The sequence below is a fragment of the Bombus huntii genome, chromosome 4 (genome assembly GCF_024542735.1).
Source record: "Bombus huntii isolate Logan2020A chromosome 4, iyBomHunt1.1, whole genome shotgun sequence".
NCBI lineage: Eukaryota > Metazoa > Arthropoda > Insecta > Hymenoptera > Apidae > Bombus > Bombus huntii.
The window spans coordinates 18,637,732-18,658,496 of NC_066241.1; the positions used below are offsets into that span (position 1 = coordinate 18,637,732).

At 44.3% G+C, this 20,765-nt stretch overlaps 3 protein-coding genes across 12 annotated transcripts in view; 1 reads left to right on the top strand and 2 right to left on the bottom strand.

Annotated features, from left to right (window-relative positions):
- The window catches only part of LOC126864378 (stress-activated protein kinase JNK), a 58,358-nt gene extending 50,390 nt beyond the window's left edge, over positions 1–7,968 (bottom strand). The window contains exon 1 of the mRNA XM_050615654.1: positions 6,788–7,968. The gene's annotated coding sequence lies outside the window, so the exon portion shown is untranslated. The remainder of the gene's footprint in view (positions 1–6,787) is intronic.
- A 97-nt stretch (positions 7,969–8,065) lies between these two features.
- LOC126864391 (peroxisome biogenesis factor 2) lies at positions 8,066–12,465 on the top strand. Its single transcript, XM_050615694.1, has one exon. It carries the CDS (start codon positions 8,066–8,068, stop codon positions 8,936–8,938), a length of 873 nt encoding a protein of 290 aa, XP_050471651.1. The 3' UTR covers positions 8,939–12,465.
- The window catches only part of LOC126864373 (protein bicaudal C), a 30,265-nt gene continuing 20,372 nt past the window's right edge, over positions 10,873–20,765 (bottom strand). For 5 of the 10 annotated variants that reach the window (XM_050615625.1, XM_050615630.1, XM_050615631.1 and 2 more), the window contains 11 exons: positions 17,794–17,873; positions 15,925–16,140; positions 15,578–15,817; positions 15,280–15,498; positions 14,714–15,017; positions 14,222–14,599; positions 13,998–14,099; positions 13,669–13,916; positions 13,346–13,580; positions 12,943–13,062; positions 10,873–12,860 (listed from right to left, as the gene is read on the bottom strand). In XM_050615625.1, the coding sequence (XP_050471582.1) occupies positions 12,742–12,860; positions 12,943–13,062; positions 13,346–13,580; positions 13,669–13,916; positions 13,998–14,099; positions 14,222–14,599; positions 14,714–15,017; positions 15,280–15,498; positions 15,578–15,817; positions 15,925–16,140; positions 17,794–17,873 (2,261 nt within the window). In that variant the 3' untranslated portion in view covers positions 10,873–12,741. Of the gene's footprint in view, positions 12,861–12,942; positions 13,063–13,345; positions 13,581–13,668; positions 13,917–13,997; positions 14,100–14,221; positions 14,600–14,713; positions 15,018–15,279; positions 15,499–15,577; positions 15,818–15,924; positions 16,141–17,793; positions 17,874–19,870; positions 20,759–20,765 lie in introns of those variants that run through there. The other 5 variants (XM_050615626.1, XM_050615629.1, XM_050615634.1 and 2 more) reach the window with 4 other exon arrangements.

The window sequence follows — 20,765 nt, forward strand, 5'->3', positions numbered from 1 at the left end:
ATTTCGCTCTCTCCTTCGTGCTCTGTCCACCGGTATCATCCCGATGCATCCTCGCTAATTGAAACCGATATACTACGTTCGCGCATCGAGTCTCCACGGATTAAATTCTTCCGGGACTTCAAGATCCAACAAATCAACTGATTCTTCTTTGCTTCTTGCATCTTTTCTCGAATATACAGGATGGTTGGTAATTGGTGGTACAAGCGGAAAGGGGGTGATTCTACGCGAAAAAAGAAGTCGAAAATATAGAATAAAAATTTTTTTTTAATTGTTTTTTTTTTAATTTTTCCATCGAGACAACGATCCGTTATAACGAGACGTGATAAAGTGCACGCGTACCGAGCGAAAATTCAAAGTCGATTTTCTCGAAAACAAAGCCTCAAACGAAAAATTTTTATGCTATATTTTCGACTTCTTTTTTCGCGTAGAATCACCCCCTTTCCGCTTGTATGATACCACCAGTTACCAACCACCCTGTATATGTAATAAAGTAAATCCTTGGGGTAAATAAGACGATCGATTCTGGAAAATCGAGTTTAATCGAGTACAATAACGATTAATAACAAATCTACTACAAATTTTAGCTGGAAAATCGAGAATCGATTTTCTAAGTCCTAAATTACCGTTCTTCTCTCGTGATTTAACCTATTGTGTGAAATGGCTGCCGGTAAAACAAAGCAAAAGTAAAATATATCGGTTGGCGGGTAGTTTGAATTCTATAGAATTTACGTATATATACGATATATTGTAACTTCAATGGTCGAGCTGTACGTCCTTCAATTTATTACGGATTAACGTTACGTTAACGCAACACTTCGTTTGTAACTTTCTTTCAGTCAACTTATACAATATTATTGAGCTGTATGGAGAAAACTGGGAAAAATCACTAAACTGCATAATTGCCACTTTTAATTCTACAAGCAGTAGCTTTTCTTCTATAAATCTCGTCGGGACAAAGGAGATCGAGAGTACGCGTGTTTCGAGAAATTCAGTTGCATCGGTTTTAACTAAAACATCGCCAACTGCGACGTTTCGATAAAATTAATATAAGCGGCCATAATTACAGGAAATAGCGGCGCCGCTGGTTTCCTCCAGTCGTCAACGAGTTAATTGCTTTACGTTTTAAAATCGTTTGCGCTAACATTCAAGTGGTCCGATATCGTGTTTAATGCGGGTATCAGCGAAATTTGGACGAAAAGCGTCACGTAGATATCGGTCAATCGTGCTCCGACCTAAAGAGGCACGCCTTGATTGTGCAACGTCGAGACAAGGAATGGACTGCTCCAGTCCGCTATAATTATTTAGATTGCCGAGTACATCAAGGGCTCTTCCGCTGGTGCCCCGTGCGCGTACGGATCTACCAACTTATCAGTTGCTAGCGCACATTTGTATTTCCAGACACGACAATTACCAACGACCAATTGTACTATACTACAGATATATAAGAATAAAAGGCATTTCGTTCGTTTACATAACGTTAAAATTGTAGATTAACCACGAGGATCACCAACGTTATGAATTTATTACCGTCAAAGTTTACTGGTTGGTAGGACGTAACTGCGACGCAATTGGAATTTGCGAGCTTGTTGCGAAACTAGGAGCAAGAGGAACGATCGTTTTAAAAAACGAGCAACAACTTTCGCAAAGTTAACTACTCGAAAGTTTAGATCCGTGCTGCGGTTCGATTGGTTTTGCCTTGACGAATCAAATACGACCATATCGGCTCGAAATACGTCGAAGAAGCCCCCTTTCCGCATAAAGAGTCCGATTAAATTTTAATGAGAACTTCGGCACCGATCGCCGATTCGAAGCGAATAAATAAAAGTAGCGGGTTTTTCTGGGAAAAACCGCGGAGAATCCTCGGCGACGTATCGTTAAAGTTTTCAACGCGATACCGACACGCGGCAAGAATTTCTAATAGGTCGAAATTCGTATTAGCAATTCCGATCACAAGCTTGCGCCTAGCACCGCGCACTTGCTTCGTAAATCGACAAATTTCGTTGGACGGGTTTGCAGTATGAATAACGACCAAACCGCGATGAAAGATGTTTTTTTAAGGCTAATAGACACAGATATTCCAATTATACGATTCTTAATCCTTTTCAAGCTCTTCACGAAAGTAGAAATTGTTTAATAATATGGAAACTTTCCTCACAACTGAAAAAAGAGACTTCTCAAGTAAAATAAACGAGTTTCGTTACAGCGAGCGTTACGAAATATTTAAGTCGAATTGCACGAGAGATAGACACGAAAATGGTGAATGGGTTTAGGTTCAAACGTGCGTCGGCGAAACATGGCCAACCTGTACAGTTCGCAATCACTTAACGAGCACTTTGCTTAATCAGAGATTTAAGATGCACGATACTTAGGCTTCCCTCTGGCAGAGCAGAATACGCGAAGCAGCAAGGCCGTCAGAAAGCATTTAATTTCCGGTGGATGATCAGAATAGGAAAAAAGCGAGGGCAAACGCGAATTTATTCGAGGTACGAAACATTCTTTGGTTAATTAGATTCAACGTATAAGGGAAAGCTCGTCATCGACGAGTTAGATAAAAAATTTCACGGAAAGGTACATCCGCTTTTATCTTCGAAACATGATTTCAATTGATCTATCTGAATCGCTTGAGACACTGCGCGAGACATACAGATATTAGAGGAAAAAGCTACATGTTATGTTACTGAATAAGTTCTGCCCACCAGAGCAAATCTCCTACAAATAACATTTTCAGACATCCCCTCAATACGTAGGTATTGAGTTACTACGCTTGTTTCATGGAAATATTAGAAAAGGACCCCCAACTATCGTTTACCCCCAAAATTATTTGAATAATGTTATATTCGAATGATCGGAATGCGATAAATCTTACGAATACGAGGATAGCTGGGTTGAAAGCGTTATTCTAATCTTTGTCAGACATTTAAAAGGGTTGGCATTTAGCGATTGAAGCCTAACTCGTAACAAAACTAACTTCTTACTTCTCCTATTTCGAGACACAATCGAATTGGGACTAATGGCATTAGCGAGATTGGCGAGTTCTTTGAAACTCGCGTAACTGAGCTACCCCTTCACAGATGGCACCCAGCTTGCTATAACTTTCGTGCTACGACATCGGTAAAGAAGATGCCCCAGGACAAACAATTCTAAAGTTCCTCTGTGAAAACCGACATCGCTCCAACGGCAAACAATTTTTCAAATCGATCGCCGGAAAATATCATGATAATATCCTGCGTAGCATTATGTTTTCGTTATGTAATAAGCAGAAAATGATAATTTCAACGAAAACACTTCGTTTTTCGCTGACAGTGAGACGGGAAGAAGAGAGAAGAAATATGAGGAAGAAACGAGATACGGAATAACAGAAAAGGAAAGAGAAGAAACAAACGGAATTTCGACTTCGATCAACTTCTTTCGAATGTAAGTAAAGTAAGTAAATATCGAAGAGAAGAAAGTACGGTTAAAAGAACTGTGAGACCAGCGGTACAACGGAAAGAAACGAAGAGGAAAGAAGAGAAGGAAAGCGAAGAGAAGAGAAGAAAGGAGCGGAGATGCGGACGCGTGCGGATTCGTTCGGTGGACTAGAGGGTGAATACCGTTGGCAAGAGCGAAGGTAGGTGCGGAGGTGAAAGTAGCAGCGCTAGAGCGACAGCAGAGCGGCGAATCGGAGGGTGAAGGTGGTTCGACCGAGAGAACGACGGAGCGGTAGACCGGCAGAACGGCAACCAGAGCGGGAGAACGAGAAAGCGAGAGGGTTCAGAACGGTGGATGACGATGGTCGGGGGTGAGGAAGGAAGGGAAATGGCAACGACGATCAATACTTCGCCACGCCTCGCGCCACCACCTACTCTGTCGGAGCGAAGCTCGACTTTTCCGACCATTTCGTCTCTCGGTCAAGAATGGAAACCATCCTGGATATGTCTTGCTGCACGTGACGCTATGGTTTTTTCAAAGTTCTCCGCAATTCGAATACATTGATCGCGCGTTTTCTACGAGCAAGAGCTTAGTCCCTTCGGTCGATCGCGCGCTCTTTCGCCACTGTCCCACCATGCAAGCTACGAACTACCGAAACACCCGACAGTCTATCGCTTACAGTTTACACGTTCTCTGGTCAATCATCTACCCTACAACCGATACTTCATCGTCATATTTTTTGGAAAATCACCAACTAGTTGCAACGAAGCTACTTTTCTCGTTTGTTCCAAGAGAATATGAAATTGGGACAAACGATCACATATGTGACGAAACGGTTAGGAAGTGGCTAGGTACACATGACCTCGTTCCACGGGGTCACGATACGGGGGTGTGCGAAAACACGAGATGGCAGCACGCTACGGTGAAATAAGAACTTTTTACTATCCTCGATAGCTTTTATTTTCATTATGCTCCGCGCTTAATTTATATAATCTTGCGAACTTTAACCATGAGATCGATGCATTCGAGTAGATTAAACAAAACTTACGCATGCTTGCTTCGGCGTTCGAGAATCGGCGAACGAACAAGGATTGTCTTACGATCGAGCATAATACGTGTCAAGATTCGTCTGCGAACGATTGCTATAACGAGTAGGCAACACGATATGTCTGCCGATAATTCATCTTCTTCGGTACCTCGTCTAAGGCTTTAAGAGAAAATCGTAAATTTTACGAAAACAGCAATGTACCAACGCAAGTAACATGCTAACGCGAAATAGTATTATTTCGAACAATGGACTGATAACATGGTTTCAAAAAAGAGACAAAGCGAGAAGCAAGTATGACTTACCCCTGACAAGGATTTTACGGCACCGAAATTCGATTTGGAATACGAAGCAGTTCACAACTCGCGACTAATTCGATTTTCTAAACTGGACAGCGAACGAAATAGAAAGATATCGAGAGAGTTGGAAAATTCTCGTACCGGAGAAAATGTATAAAAAACTATTAAAGCTAGTACCTACGAGTCGATGAATTGTTATTGTTTAAATCCAATCACAGCAACGTGCAAAGCAACGGTAAGCGGATTTAGATATATCGATAAATAACTACGGCAAGCGAAAAGCAACAATGGTGAAAATTGTACAAGAATATTCCACGCCAACGATCTGCGGTTCGCAAAATTAAGGTCATAGCCAAGACCGTGGCAACGGAAGAACGAAAATATCGTTAAATTCGACTCGACGATATCAAATACGAATATCGACGTCAATAAAGAAACCGGTGACGTAGAAAGTATCTGATTTATAACATCAAAATTGAGTCCAAAGAATGCATCGATTACGCTGAGCGCGTGTCGCGTATGAAAATCACCCGCGTGACCGATCAACACTGTAACCCACAGCGACAATTCGCTATCGTACTCTGAAAACTAACTATTTTTCTCCATTATCCAACCGATGGTAGAAAGTTTAGCAAAACCTCGAAGGGCACGATAGGCAATTTATTCTATCGAAAAAGAAAATACATAAAATGTACGTGTAAACAGAGGTTTGGGTAGCTGCCATGCAATCCATTATCGCCCTCTCCCCCCACAATCGAGTCGCAAGTATTCTTTGCAATAAACGAACGAATCGAAGCAAGAAAACCCGAATACGCACGCCGCTCCAAAATTTTTACACGCCACGCCCACTTTCTACCGAAACCATTCACGCGATGCACGATATTTCGATAAATTGACTAATGCTCGCGTTTGTAAACACGATGTAAGAACACATCGATGAGAAAGGTATATCACGTTTCTTTGGGGTAAAAGGGCGAAGATACGATCGGTCCGGATTTATTGTCAGAAAACGCGTGGCGCGCTGCATCGTGCGTAAACAAGCTACGTTTACGCGTGCTTTATCATGGAAGGGTCGTGATTGTGGTACACCAGCGGCGATAGTTTTGTTACGATATATGGGAATCTCGGATGTAAGAATAAACGTAAAAATAAACGTAGGAATAAACGTAAAAAAAGCGAAAGAACCTGCTCAGTACCGTGTGACTCCGGAATCGAAACGTGTAAAACGCGGGTACTATTCGTCGATAAAAATGTTCGTAAGTATGATGCTCAGATTAAATTCGAAAAGACACCAGAAGATCACGATACGACGTCGAGAAGACATGTTTCGCGTGCCCAGATGCAAAATATAATATACTTTCGAACACAAACAGGGGATCGAGTAAGTTCGATGTAAAAAGCTCGATTCCGTTCGTTTGACGAACGATCCGGGGCGGAACGAACATCGTCACGTCGCGTCGCGTTGCATTACGTTCGATGTTGCGATCGGTGGTTGCAAGCAAGTGGCCAACACGAAAATAACGCGTGCAACTGCGCTACTAATGCGCTTTAAGGCAATGTGCTCGCAACGGGAACACCATAAGAGGTTACGGTTTGCCGAATTAATTTGGCTTCTTCCCTCTAAACGACGACGAGGAGAGGAACGAACATGGAAGACAGAAATCAAGGAAAACGCGAGAGATGAATCGCGATGTACAGGAAGGAAAACCGAACGCGCTCGCGCGCTTGTGCTTTGCGTGTGTGTGTGTGTGGGTGCATGTGTGTATGTTAGTGGGTGCGTGCGTGCGTGCGAGCGAAAGAGCGAGCGAGCGAACGAGAGAGAGAGGGGGGAGAGAGAATAAAAGGGAGAAGGAGGGAAAAAGAGGAGGGAGAAAGGGAGCGGAAGGGAGTAGGAGCCCGAAGAGATCGGAGGGTCGGATCGGAGGTTAACCTGTCAGTTGACGAATCGATGGTTCGAGCGAAGGTGATGAGTTGCAGAGTGACGACGAGTGAAAGCGAAAAAACCGGACATTATATAATAATTGGAAATACTCACCTCTGCTGGTGAATGCGTGGCAGCCAAGCACACTAGTGCCAATCGGCGACCGCCGCTAATCGCTGCGAGTTCACCGAGTTCACCGTCTGCCGCACTAGAAAACCTTAGAATTTATCACGAAAACATGATCGGGTAACTTTCATAGGACGGGCGAGGAAGGAGCTCACTCTCGAAGCACCAACACTCGATGACGTCATTCCACTAGCGGCAACATGGAGCCCAAAACGCGATAGGACGCGGGCTCGAGAGACTCGAGTTAGGTCGCGCTCGCTTCGAGCTGTCCCTCGAGCTAACCTCAAACCGCTCGGCCGTTGCTCGCGAATACGCGAACCCTTCGATCACCACCGGCTGACAACGACCGACTCTCCCGTGCACCGACACCGACACCGACACCGACACCGACACCGACACCGCACCGACACCTCTCCTTTCTTTTCTCTTCTCTCTTCTCTTTCCCTCCTCTTTTCCTTTTCCTCTCTTTCTCGCTTTCTCTCGAGGCTTCGCGCTGCGAAGCACACCACCGTCCGCGACTAGAATTCACTTCGGTCCGCTCCTTTTTCCACGTGATTTCCGAGAGGCCGCTAACAGAGGGCAGTCGCGTGCGCGCCCCCCACAACCGCGGTTCCTTCACTGCGGGAAACCAGAGATTCGAAATCGAAGCTGCGCGTCGCGCTACCTCCTTCGCTTTTCCAACAGAGGACGTTGTCAGGCGACCGAATGGACCCGATGGGTCGGTCGTGCCGCGTCGTCGTGAGTCGTCACCAATCGTGTCGGGTCGTTTTTCCTCGCGTCCCGTCGTGTTGCGCCGCTTCGACAACGCCACCGTCGCCTACTTTTCCTAACCTCGCTTTCTATCGTATGCGGCTACTCATTTCTTCTTCGCGCACACGGCACCAGTTTGTCCTACGATTCGCAATTCTCGTATCTTTTGATATCGTTCGAACACGATTCTTCAGCTCGCATTTGTGTTCGCATTAGCGTTCCCGTTCACTCGTGCTTGTATCGTATGTTTTTCGAGAAACCTCCGAATCTCTGTGATCGCCGACCAAACGAAACGTTCGACACGACTGGCCCGTGCAGATCGACTCGTTCGCCCACTTTGCTCTGTGAACGCGCGCGCGCACGCGGCTACGCGATCGCGCCACGACCAAAATAATCGCTTCCTCGATCGACCGTCGACCACGACCTTGCGCCATTCCGCCGCGCGACGCGCCGCGTTCGGACTCGTTGTCTCATTCCCTCCGTCTCGCCGAAACCTACGATCAATCACTTCTGGAGATGCCGACATCACCTTACGTCTCTCGAATCAATCAGATTGATGCGGTGCAGTTAGACGAGGAAATCTACAAAGTGCTTAGGAATCAAGCCAGGGAAATCGGCAAGTATCAACAGACAGAGAAGATCGATCGATGGCAACCCGAGATCGACGCGCTCCTCAAATTCTTCATATGGAATTTCTCGCTGCGCCACGGAAAATCGACATTTGGTCAGCAACTGCTCAATTTGCATTACGAAAACATTACAAGCGCAAAGTCCATTCTCTATATGCTTTCGACGATCGGTCCGGCGTATGTACGAGATAAACTCGTGGATAGTGGCGCGAATCGTCGTTTCACCATTTTACTCGATCGTGTCGCGAACGTCTTGAAGCTCTTCGAGTTTATAAACTTGTTGATCTTTATGCATCGTGGGACGCAGCCTCGTATCGTCGAATATATACTCGGAATCGCGAGTTCTTCCACAACTGTTCACAAACCGAGAAACATCGGCTACTCGTACATGACCAGAGAACTGTTATGGCACGGTTTGATGGAATTGTTTACTACCAGCTTGCCCATGGTCAATTTCCATTACTTAAAGCACACGATGAAGAAGCTATTCACGCGGTCAAAGGCCGTCGACTTGCAAGGCGTATTACCGACCATGAACTTGTCCACCAAGTGCGCCTATTGCACCGATACACCGATTCTACCGGTACACGCGGGTTGTCAGCATATTTTTTGCTACTACTGTTTGAACGCTCACTTCACCGTGATGGTCGAGTTTCAGTGTCCCGAGTGTAGCACGCGACTCTACGCTACTAGTATGAAAACGTACGAAGCCAGTTCCTCGACCTCCAGCAAACGAGAAATGTCGAGCACGGCATTTTAACGTTCTCCGTCTTATACCAATAAACAAACATTTTGTACATACAGATATATATATATATATATATACATATTCATATACATATACATATTCATATACATATACATATACATATACATATATTTCTATTTATACATACGATTGTACATGCATTGTGTTTTATTTTTTTCTTTTTTATTAAAAATACCAATACAAAATTCTCTCTATCTGCTTTCATACAACGTTACGATTTATTCGGTGTTTCCTTCGAAACGAAACGATGATGGATCTGGTATATGATATACTTCTTGCTTATCGGAATAACTGGATTACCGTATAAAAATATCATGCCGCCTTAAAATGTTTTCCGTTTCGTATATTCGCGGCAATATGCGTTACATAGATTGGTCGTTGGTTTATTCATTAAGTAGTTTTACTTGCACGATGGGCGGGCACGTCTATTCATTACCTGCTAACATTCGGATGGACACGTTTGAATTCTTTTCGTCCACTCGATTTCTCCGATATCTCGATTCGGTTGCGCTCTAATCTTGATTGGAATGTTTGCTTATTCTCTACAGTAATAGGTAAGTTGCGCGAGCGTGCGATCGCACCAGCCGTTCCAACGATTCGATTGATATTCGTTGACAAAAATTGTTCGAAGACTTAAAAAGACGTACCGTGGCTGTACCTTGTACGATCACCTGACGTATATAGTATAGTATAGTATCACCTGACGTAGGTGTAATTAACAACCATATCCCGCTGTAGTACTGAATCCGTTAATCGTAGTAAAAATGTTGTTAGGCACGTCACTCTTTTCACTTGGCGAAAGAAACTTGGCGAGATCGCATTAGCAAAGTAGACAAGATTAAAACACCTAACGTTTCGAAACAAGGCGGAACATGGTATATTTCATTTTATTCGTTAGTCTCCGAAAATATGATTCACCCGGATCGTATTTCATCGATTCTGAGAAACGTTTTACGGCGCGCGATTAAATTGCCATCATGATAGGTTTTCACGTTTTTACAAACGAAGCGTCTTTCGGAATACGCATCGTACTATATCGATACTATTATTACACTGCGCGTGGAAACATGCTCCAGAAAGGCATGTTCGGTCAGTCGAATGATCTCGCTGGATTGTTACTGTATGTTCGTCTCTCAATTTCTCTTCTCCTTCGCGAATCTTGTATCCGTATTTCGTTTCGTTATTCTTTCTTTCTTTGCGTACAAATAAAAAAGAAATAAAATTCGTCAGCAAGAAAGGGGTTTCAGTTTTTGCGTATCAGACAGATCGAGGAGGAGAGAAAGAGAAAGAGAAATATGCGTCAAGAAATTTGCCATATGCAACGTGTCAGGAAGAAGACAGGAAATAAGACGAACGATACGACCTGTACCGTGATGTTCGAAGGCTAGGTATCGAATGCCTCGTTGTCGCTTCCTTACCTATCATCGTTTCTTTTTTACCTTTCTTCTTCTTTTCTTCCTTTTAATTCTAATCGTTTTAGCAACTAATTGATCTGCTAAATCCCGCAAAATCAGCTGATGCACGTACCTACATGCACATACGTACGGTACGTATGTGTGTTCATGTGTATATACATATATACATATACCTATATTTCTATATTTTTCTAGATAGGAACATCGAAGAACAGCGTAACGCATCTCTCTAAAAAAAAAAAGTCGTCGAGCATCGATCGATCGTGTAAGTATCTCGAGCAGCGTAAAAATACAAATAATAGAAAGGACACGAGTGGATTCGCGGTAAAAGGAATCTTGCGGTCATCGATCAAGCTTTTTCTCGGAAACAACAATGATCGTTACGACAAAATCGTTCTGCGACGTCCCATCTCTACCGCGAAAACAAGAACGATAATTCTCCGCTACGAAAGCATGGGATAGGTACACGATTTTTGTTATCCGACCGGTGTAATGATCGGACGAAGAAAATCAAATTCGAATCGAATTTTATCAAAGAAAACGGTTAATGTTCGACACAAACACGAGTAACAGGGACGATCGGGTACAGTCTTGTTACATCACACACATACGCGCGCGCATACACTCGTACGCATAAAGTACACATAGCATGTATTCCTTTTCTAACATTTCGATCATTTTCAAGCATGCGATTTTGCCGCACCAAACAACAATAATTTATGCTTAAAAAGATTTCACAAAAGACTTAGTCAAGAACTATTAACGATAAAATCGTTCGACTCGTTAGACATTCTCGATAAGTTTCATCGAGACGATATTCTGAATATTTTCTTGACACGCGATAAACAATAATTTATATCGCTAGTCGCACCGACAAATCGATCGATCACTTAAATCGCGATAAATTGATATTTGAAGGTGTTTACATCTTTAAATATTGTCGATCGTAGCGAGCAGAGCATGAGCTCGTTGCCGAACGCTTTCATTTCATCCATATACGAGTATACTCAGAAAAAAAGAAAAAAAAAAAGATTTAAAATATTAATAATTTATGTAGAACACGAGTATCTTACTTTCGTAAAACGACTATTGTGTAAACGGACCACAACGTGCAGCTTGTTTTAACAAAAATATTCTCGTTCCCCGTATGTTTATCAAGTACACGGATGTTGAGACAGAAAAGAAAATGAAGAAAAGAAGAGGAATCACGATGCACTCATACGACGACCGATTATTGAAAATAATTTAGCTGCAGAATCGTTGGGCAGGCATTGCACGTTAGCGGTATAGCTGAGTATAGACTCAAATTATAGTTTCAAGGGTAGTTCGCGAAAGTCGTTTCTCCTGTAAAACGATCGATCGTAATACGGTGAAAAAGACACAACTCGAAATACCCTCGAACGTTCAATCGCCCCCTCCGATCCGCTTCGTGGAAAAATCATTCGCATTTGTACGTTCGACGTCTTTCGCGAGTGAATAATAAATACTTTATTACATTGTAAAACTCGAAAACGCGGCTGCTGCGAAAAAATCCGAAACTCGCGAAAACCGAGAGAAACATGACCGTGTGCCCTTCTTTTCGCTTTATCTTTACGTGAGTTCGCATTTCCGTCTCGGTTGCCAGCTTAGGTTCTACGTTTCTGCCGAGTTTCGAGCTTAGTCGAGATTAAATATTTTAACTTCCCTAAAGCGACAGGTCGCCGAACGTACGGGATATCCTACGCCCATCGCGCATATCGAGCTTCAAAGCCTCGTTTTTCCGCACTTTGCTATACTAATTGAACCGTTATCGTTAATTTATAGATACTGTATACGCCTATCGTTCAGTCCTATTACGAACTCTTCACCGTTACACAAAAACATATATGATACAACGTGTCGAACGACACTACGACTCCCGGAGCATCGTGTTTCGCGCTCCGTACAAAATAATATGAAAACCATATCGATTCGTCGAATATCGCGCGACCACGATAGAAAGACCATTAGCAACATAAAAAAAAAGCTAACGAAACGAAAGTAGTAACGAGTTTCTTAACCTAAGGCACCTTTCGACCGCGTGAATCGAGGACTGCAGGGAAAAAAATAAAAAAAAAAAGCAAACGGTCCTTGACCACAAAAAGAATCATCCGCCTATTCTTTCGGTGCCTAGAATCGCAAATTAACATACTAATTATAACTTGATCCTACTGTCGAGTCGGCGAAAGGGCTCGCGTGATTTGATTTCGATCTCGATTTCGATTCTCGTTCGAGCATCTTGAAACGCAATCGAGTCTGCGTGCGAACGCGAGGCTAATTTTAAGTACGACGCGGTCCTGTCTAAATTCTTTGTATTCGTTCTCACGAATTTTGCGAGACTCGTGACATGTTTCGTCCCTACTACCATTTGGTATCCAGATTGCATTTCTCCATCGACGACGAGGTCGACGACGTGGTCGTTTTGCGTTCCGCACCAGGAGCAGCGCTACCACAGAATGGACTAGTACGTTTGTTCATTTCTGAAAACGTACAGATGTTCGGGTGAGTATTAATATTGATTGACGTACGAAATCGCTACCAATGAGACAGCCGTTTACGTACCAGCGATTAATAACATTATTTTACGCCTTGCACCCCAAGCGGTTATCCCGATTTCGCATAGATCTTTTTCCGTCAGAGATGGAAATGTAGCCATGTCCACTTCGTGAGATGTGAACAGGCCTAGCAAACAGAAAATAAGCAACGTATAGAACGATGTGAGCGAGCAGGTGAGCAAGCAACACGAAGATGGGATTTACCATAAGCATTGAACGTTAGCGTTAAAACGAGACGTTGTATTATTATTATAAGCGATTTTTAGCCGCCACATCCACGTCAGATCTACGCATTTAACGCTTATAGGAAATCTCACGTTTCCGTGCTTATATTTAGCGTCGAGGCCGATTAACGAGCAAAAGCCAAAAGTTACAGACCCAAAAATTCAGCGAATAATAATTTTACTTACGAATATACTTTTCCAATCCAACGCTAACCAACATGCTGGTTAAGTCGTCGTACCGATGGGTTGTAATTTTGTTCAAATGCGTGGTGGGCGTATGCTCCATGTAGTTGGAACTTAAGCCGATCTGTCCAACACGATCTTTACCGGATCCGATTCCAAAGTCAATCTCTCTGCTGAATACCGGCGTCGTTGGTTCCTTCCATAAATCAGATGGATGGGAGGTGGTAGATTCCTGCGGCTAAAAGGAACTTGCCAATATTGTTCTCGACTCGCCGATTTGTATCGACACCTAATGATGACACTTTGATTAAAAGAGGTACGCTTACCTTCTTTATGTCGCTCGTATTTATGGGAGGAATGGATTGACTGAGTCCGTAGCCGGACCAAGCGGAAGTAGGAACACGAAAATCGTTGGTACTTGGTTTCCCTTGAATCACTTTCGCCGCTAGTATCTTTTTCTGCTCGTAATCGAAGGGAACGAGATTCTGTTGCACAGCCATTTCCAGCGATTTCTTCTCACAACCCGGCGCACGACGATCGGGTACCGTAATATCGGACAACATGCTGGATAAATCTGTGGAACGAAATAGTTCAGTCCAGAATGATAATCTCCTGTCAATTTCAAGGGGGGGGGGGGCGTTTACCGAGCACTCACCTATATTATGACTACTCTCGATAGGATTGACCGGAGATATGTTACGCGGACTGATAGCTGGACTAGATAGAGAACTGGAAACGCTGCTCAACGACGAATAAGCTGCGGTTAAACACAAATAAGAGAAAATATTTTTAATGGAAAGAACATAGCGGGTCGTAAAAGCAATCACATTTAGAAATATATATCGAATGTGAGAAAATAAGAAAAATGATAAAACTCACCGCTACCTTCCTTGCTTTCCAACGAATTACCGTTCAATCCGTGAGTATTGTGGAAGCCTACAGGCCCGTTCGAATGAAGTTGTCCGATACCGGTAAAAGCGTGATTTTGCAGTCCATGTGAATGAGGAGGCATCGCGTTGTTATGCATTACGTGCTGCGTCGTCAATAGGTGATTAAGGTGTGGATATGGATAAGAGTGATGAAGCGGCAGTGGCGAAAAGATGGACGGTAATGGTGGTAAATGACCCCAATGAGGCGACAGGGCCATCGGATTTGGCGAATGAGGAACAGGCGATACGCAGTATGGAGAATTCTGTGTGTTCACCGTTAATATGCTCGACAAATTGTCCGATAGACTGCTGACTAAACTATTGGGACCTACGAATCATATTTCCACGATCGATTAATCATTAACATTGCATCGACTTGACAACGAATCGTTAGAAAGCGTATCGCTGAACGAGTCAGTGAAATCAACCGAATCATACTCACCGGAGCCATTGCCAGTAGAGTTTCCTTGGAAAATATTAGCAGCGTTTGGAATGTGATAGGTAGCCGGTATCTCGGCGTGCACTCTGGGCTCGTCCAGGCCTAAAAGCTGCTTCCTCGCTTCGTAAATATTGCTGGCGTTTCGTTCGATTCCTTTGATGATCACGGAAAGCGTACTCTGCTTCGGCTTGTGCCTCACGTTTATGAACACGTCCAACGACTGCATTAGTTGGGAAACGTTCTCGCTATCTACCGAAGACATCGAGTCCTCAGGAAGGTCGAACATTAGGACCAAAGGCAGGGAACCCTGAAGAAAAATTTCCTCTGCTTTTACAAGATATCATTTTACGTCATCGTAAACTGGATTCACAAACAGAAATGACGTTATCGGACCGATGTTGTTAACGGTATGATATATGTGTATTTTGCATGTACGGAAGAGGAAGAGAGGCAGAGAGTGCGTTGAGAAGAAGAGACGAGTCAATATAAGGAAAAAAATATAACAGAACAGATAAACGGTTCACCGATTGGCGATAAGAAAATCGAATCACGCGGACAACATGACCTACCACTAGCTGTTGTCGAGCCAAGTAAACGTTGTGGATGCCACCTGTGATCGTAACGTTGCTCTTCTTTAAGCTAGGAATGTTCGGATCTCCGGCATCTGGGAACATTATTTGAGTGCCTGTGCGTTGCATGATCATCTTCAAATTACTGCTCTGCTTTCCCAATACGATACTGTGATGTTGCGGCGAAATCTCCATCGACATTTGTACTTGTATTTGACTCTACTCGGATGAGGAATGAGATTCGAATAAATCGGATCTTGCAAAGGCGATAACAGAACGAGAGGACGATCGTACTTACAGCTAAGTTTTGGCACATGTAGTGAATTAGAAGCACGGTCGCTTCTTTCACTTGAGATACCTCCCATTCGCAACCTTTGACAACTACCAAAGTAGCATGCAATTTTGGTCTGGTACGAAACATCACTTGAACGTTGTATTTTTCCTGAATTTTAACTACGTACGGCGAAGTGGAATCGGGCACTGTTTGCGACGCACTCATGATTGGTAACTCGAACGAGAAGATCAGAGGCGTAAGATTCTGCAAAGACAAACGGATCGATAGGTATAACGAAGGTACATTAAGCCGGAGGAAAAGGTATATATCGAGATCTGTCAGACACGATCGAGATGAATCTCTCGACTTACCCTGACACGAGCACGGGCACGTTCGACTCCCTCCATTTCTCCCGCAATCGACACCTGGTTGCTCTTCTCCTGATGATTACTTCGATTACTGTCTGGAAAATGGATGTGGCATCCAGTTTCCTCCATCACCCGTTTAATCGTTAGTCCACCCTTTCCAATGATGTGCGAATGGTCCGTGTAACTAACGTCCAACTTCATAGTTACTCTGTTACTTTGCTGCAATCGAAACGAAAGATCGTCGTCGATGTTTTCGAGGTTCCCGTTACTGGCGTAGCAGGCGTTTAACGCCAACGTTGCGTGCGAAGATCGCGAGATCGATCGACGCGGCGTGTATCGGAGCGAAGCGCGAGCACGGTTCAACGACGAAGTCGGCCGAAACTGCGGATAGCGCGACGAGAAAGATAAATTTCGATAAACAGCGGCATCGAGCAATCTAGAGACTAATGGAAAATTACGCATCGCCCACGACGTTAGGAAGCCGTTAAACTCTTCACGCAACGCGATGTGTTGAATTTTGTACTCGACGCAATATGCACGCGATCCCGATCGTCCGACCGTCTATCAAACATTATGTAAAAGGCTACGCGATTCGAATTCGTTCAGGTTACGACTAGCGTAAAGGTGAACGCTCCCTACGCATTCTGGAAAATTGCTACTTGCCTCTTATTTGCCTCGATCGTGCTAAATTCGCGTGATTTCGCTGCGTATCTCACGTTCCAACGAGGAACAGCCACGACGAGGTTGTTACTTATGAAATCGTGCGACATTCACGGCGTTCGATCGTCAGAGCAACAGGTTTGTAAGTACGTCTACTCTTCGTTTCGTTGGAAGCGATTCGAAACGATCGGAATCGAGCAAAGTCGATGCGGTGCGGTACGATACGGCACATTACTATATCATGTGGTGAGATGTGGCGCAGAGAGTGGATGAGGCAGTGTGTATCGAAGCGGGAGGCAGAAAATGAGTGGGAGACGGTGAGCGAGAAGGAAAGAGCAGTTTGCACGGCCGGTGGAGGACTGTGTTACGTTGGAGTTGGAGATAACGGTACGTGGCAAGGAAATACAAGGCGGCCGATTCGGCCGGTCGGTTAACGCGAGCGAGACTGGTTCGCATGACGTCTCGCTTTCTCGACGAGGAATTCGCGGGGCTCCGTCTGCCTGTATAAATAGAATACCTTCTTCCTATGCGTTGCGGTTACATCCCTTTCTTTCTAATGATTCCCTAGTACCTTGCGACCAACGAGAAAAACAGTCAGACTGCCAAAGATGTTGATACAAGTCGGCGAAAGTTTCACGATGCGAAATGGAAAAATGAAACTGGCTGCCTCGACTATACGACAGTTTCATGCAGACGGAATGGTGCAGCGACCTCGCGTTAATTCGACTTTTTTGAGAAAGGGCATTGAAAAGAAAACGAAGGAGATCGTTGGTCGCGCGCAACGTCGAACGTTTCCGTCGTCCAGTATGATCGAATACACCGAGCCGTTGCATCGAGTTACGTTACATCGCGCCGTGTCGTTATAGAGGTCTTGCTACGCACAACGCGCGAGCTTTTTATCATTCGATGGATTATCTGTGATAAGAGTGAAGAAATGTTTGTACGGCACGCGGATTCGATCGGTTCTATGCCGCTGAAAGTCGAATTTCGATCGACGAGGTCACCGCTAATCTCGCAGCTCGCGAGTGACGTAATGTATCGGTAAACAGCAGCAAATCGCCCGTGACACCAGTCGCGAGATCGCACGCTTTTATCTCTCTTTTCCGTTGTTCGCTCGATGATACGCCTCGCCGACCGACTCGTGCGCGAATGGTTCACCAAACCAACGAAACGAAACGACTACGACGAAAACAGTGGAAAAATGCTGCTTACCCTCGTGTCCAGAATTTCCATTATTTTCTCCTTTGCGGCTCGTACGTCATCGGGTCGACCCGCGACCTTTATATGCGGATCTGTAAAAGAAACGAATTACTATATAACAATGCGACAATATGTCCCCCCTTGGAGTTGCGGGTTACGAGGGATCGCGATCGGTGAGCAGCTCTTGCGCATCGACCGAGCCACCAGAACCGGCTGAGCTCTACAGCAGCACCGAACTGGCACCGAGTCACCGATTACCAAGAGGCTTTTAATATTCTCTGAGCGCCGCTTCTTCGAATATGCTTTTCTTCCTGGGTACGGAACACATCGAATTCGAAGACTATGACACAGACACGACGTTCAGAAATACGTACTTTGAACGCAACAATCGTTCACCGATGATCGAATCGAACCGACAGTTTAGTTCGATCGAATTCCTCTCTCTTTCTCTCTGAATGCAGACAGAGACGAATGCACGAGTAAAGAGAGCGAAGCGCAAAGAGCAAACGCGACCGAGGCGTAAGGAGTATTTCGTAATTGGTCTCGTGGAAGGGATCGTTTCCCAAGAAGCGTAATTCGTTCGTTTCCTTGTTGCACTTCGTCCGGTTGCAGAGGCTGGATTCCGTGCAAACGGAGCTTTCCAAAAAAAATCGATACTCGCCGGTGAATTCGCATAAAAATAGCGAGGATACAGAGAGGATGGCGAGGACCAAGCCGGTTGCTAAGAGGAGAAAACTCGGGCCGAATCGAAACGGTGACCCAGAAATAGATCGCGAACGACCGCGCGGGCGACCTTCGCGAATCTCCGCCGCGCGTGGTCTCCTAGCTGCACAGCAAAGGCAAAGATAACGCTGGACGCTAGATCGCGGTCGTCGATTCGCTCGTTTCGCGAGAAGAAACCGAACAAGCGATCGATTATCGAGATACAAGCAACGGTGACCATTTTCGCTGATATAGTCCTTCGCGGGTTACGTAACTTAACACCGATAAATCGCACGCTAGTTTTTGTCTGTGCGTAAACCTCTACTTCTACTCTACCTGCTTCGCTCAAGGAGAACGCTCTTTCGAAAGAAAAAGGAAAAGGATCGGGATTTAAAGTCGTTCGGCACGTTAGGTGAACGACCAAACATTTCGTGGTAATCGAGTTATCTCGACGACCAACGTATCGCTTTTATGCAATCGACGATAAATCTCATCGCGCGTATCGCGAGTCCACTTTCGCAACCTTTCTATTTTGTCAACTCTTTCTCCGACTTTAACTATTTCCGGTTAACAGGCTGACCGAAATTAAATTAGGCTTCATTCGCTACATCACAGCGAGACTCAAACGCGAATTCGCCAATTCTCGCGGCTCGGATACACAACCACTTGTTATTCACGATATTATCGATCAACGATACGTGCGATTGTCGCTGAAAATGGATCGAAGCTCGAGAAAAAATAAAAGACTTTTATTTCGTATAAAAATATTCGTCGACGTTCCACGTTGCCGTCATTGATATCTCGATTGGTTAGTCATATTAATCGAGTTACTCGAGAATTCAAGTGATATGATGATTTTTCTAATAGGTGGATCGTGGATGTTTATGCAAAGTTTTTTATATTTTAAATATGACGAATTCAATTAAAGAATCGCAAACTAAATATTGTTACGAAAGTTCAACCTTGGATATTATATTTATATATATATATACATATATACTTTATATACTTATATATATATATATATATATATATATATATATACTTTTATGTATTATTTACGTTTTTACATCTTTAAATGAATAAAGATGCATGCATAAATGCATAAACATTCACATTCTACTTATAACAACAAGGATAGAAAGTTGAAAGGACAAGTTGATTAATCTGGACGAGACTTTACGATAAACTTCTCTCGTGAACAACCGCGACATGTATACGTAAGTATGCTTATCAATGGAAAAATTCACGGCGAAGAAATCCTTACATTATTTCACATTTGGCTGTAGGAAATACGAATGTGAATACGAATGCGGATGCGGATGCGGATACGGATACAAGCATGAATACGAATACGGATACGGATACAATTGACCTCGCACTCGACCTTTTAAAGACTCGAAAGTAGAATATGTAGCTCCATCATTGAGTGTCACTACCTCCGCGTTGTAAACCAATGTACGTACACGTGTACGATACTCGACTGAATTAGAAAAACTGATTTCCCAGTTCTCTGGGAAAGAATGACGTCGTTACACAGCAACGTTCGAAGCTCTGAAAAAGTGACGATCGTTGGTTTACGTTCTGGCAATGAAAGAAACGTGGCCCAGGGGCGGCAAAGTTCGTCGTAGTGGAGGTAGAAAATCGGTAGGAGGTAAAACTATTTATACCGGATTACGCGATTTATCATGCACAATAGGTTCCTTCGGTGGCAGAGCAGTTTCGGAGGAGAAGGGACGGTAAACAGCTGTTCAAGTCACGAGGGAGGGATGAATCACCGAAAAGTTTCCATGGCGAGAGGTACGCGAGGGAAGGCTACTGGCAAACGAGCAAACGATCGAACCGCAAAACGTTTCCGTTCATCGGACGAATTTCGTCTAGCGATTTCGACGCGTCCGACACGCACCGGGAAACGCGTTTTACTTCGCCGACATGCACTGCTGCGCCAGAGCAAGCACACGAGTCGTTTCGTAATCACTTTCGATTAATGGGTGCGCTCTAATTATCGAGGCTACGTTCAGGAACGAGTCGCGTAATCGCGACGAATCGAAGCCGTCATCGGTAGAGCCGGCAACGAGCTCCACAAATTCTTAGTTTCTAGCTCCTAGGTTGTAAATAGAAGCACGACTGTCCGCTAGGCGGAACAAGATCGTCGGTGCTCGCAAGTCGTAGACTACGAGCTCCCGTTTGATCAGAACGCGAAAACACGGCGAACATGTGGCGCTGTGGAAGAACGTGCAACGCGAGAATTCGCATACACGAGCTGCAAATAGACGTAAGAA

What these genes read in the sequence shown, in the direction of transcription:
- LOC126864391 (XM_050615694.1), top strand. Translation starts at nt 8,066, where the DNA reads ATGCCGACATCACCTTACGTCTCTCGAATCAATCAGATTGATGCGGTG.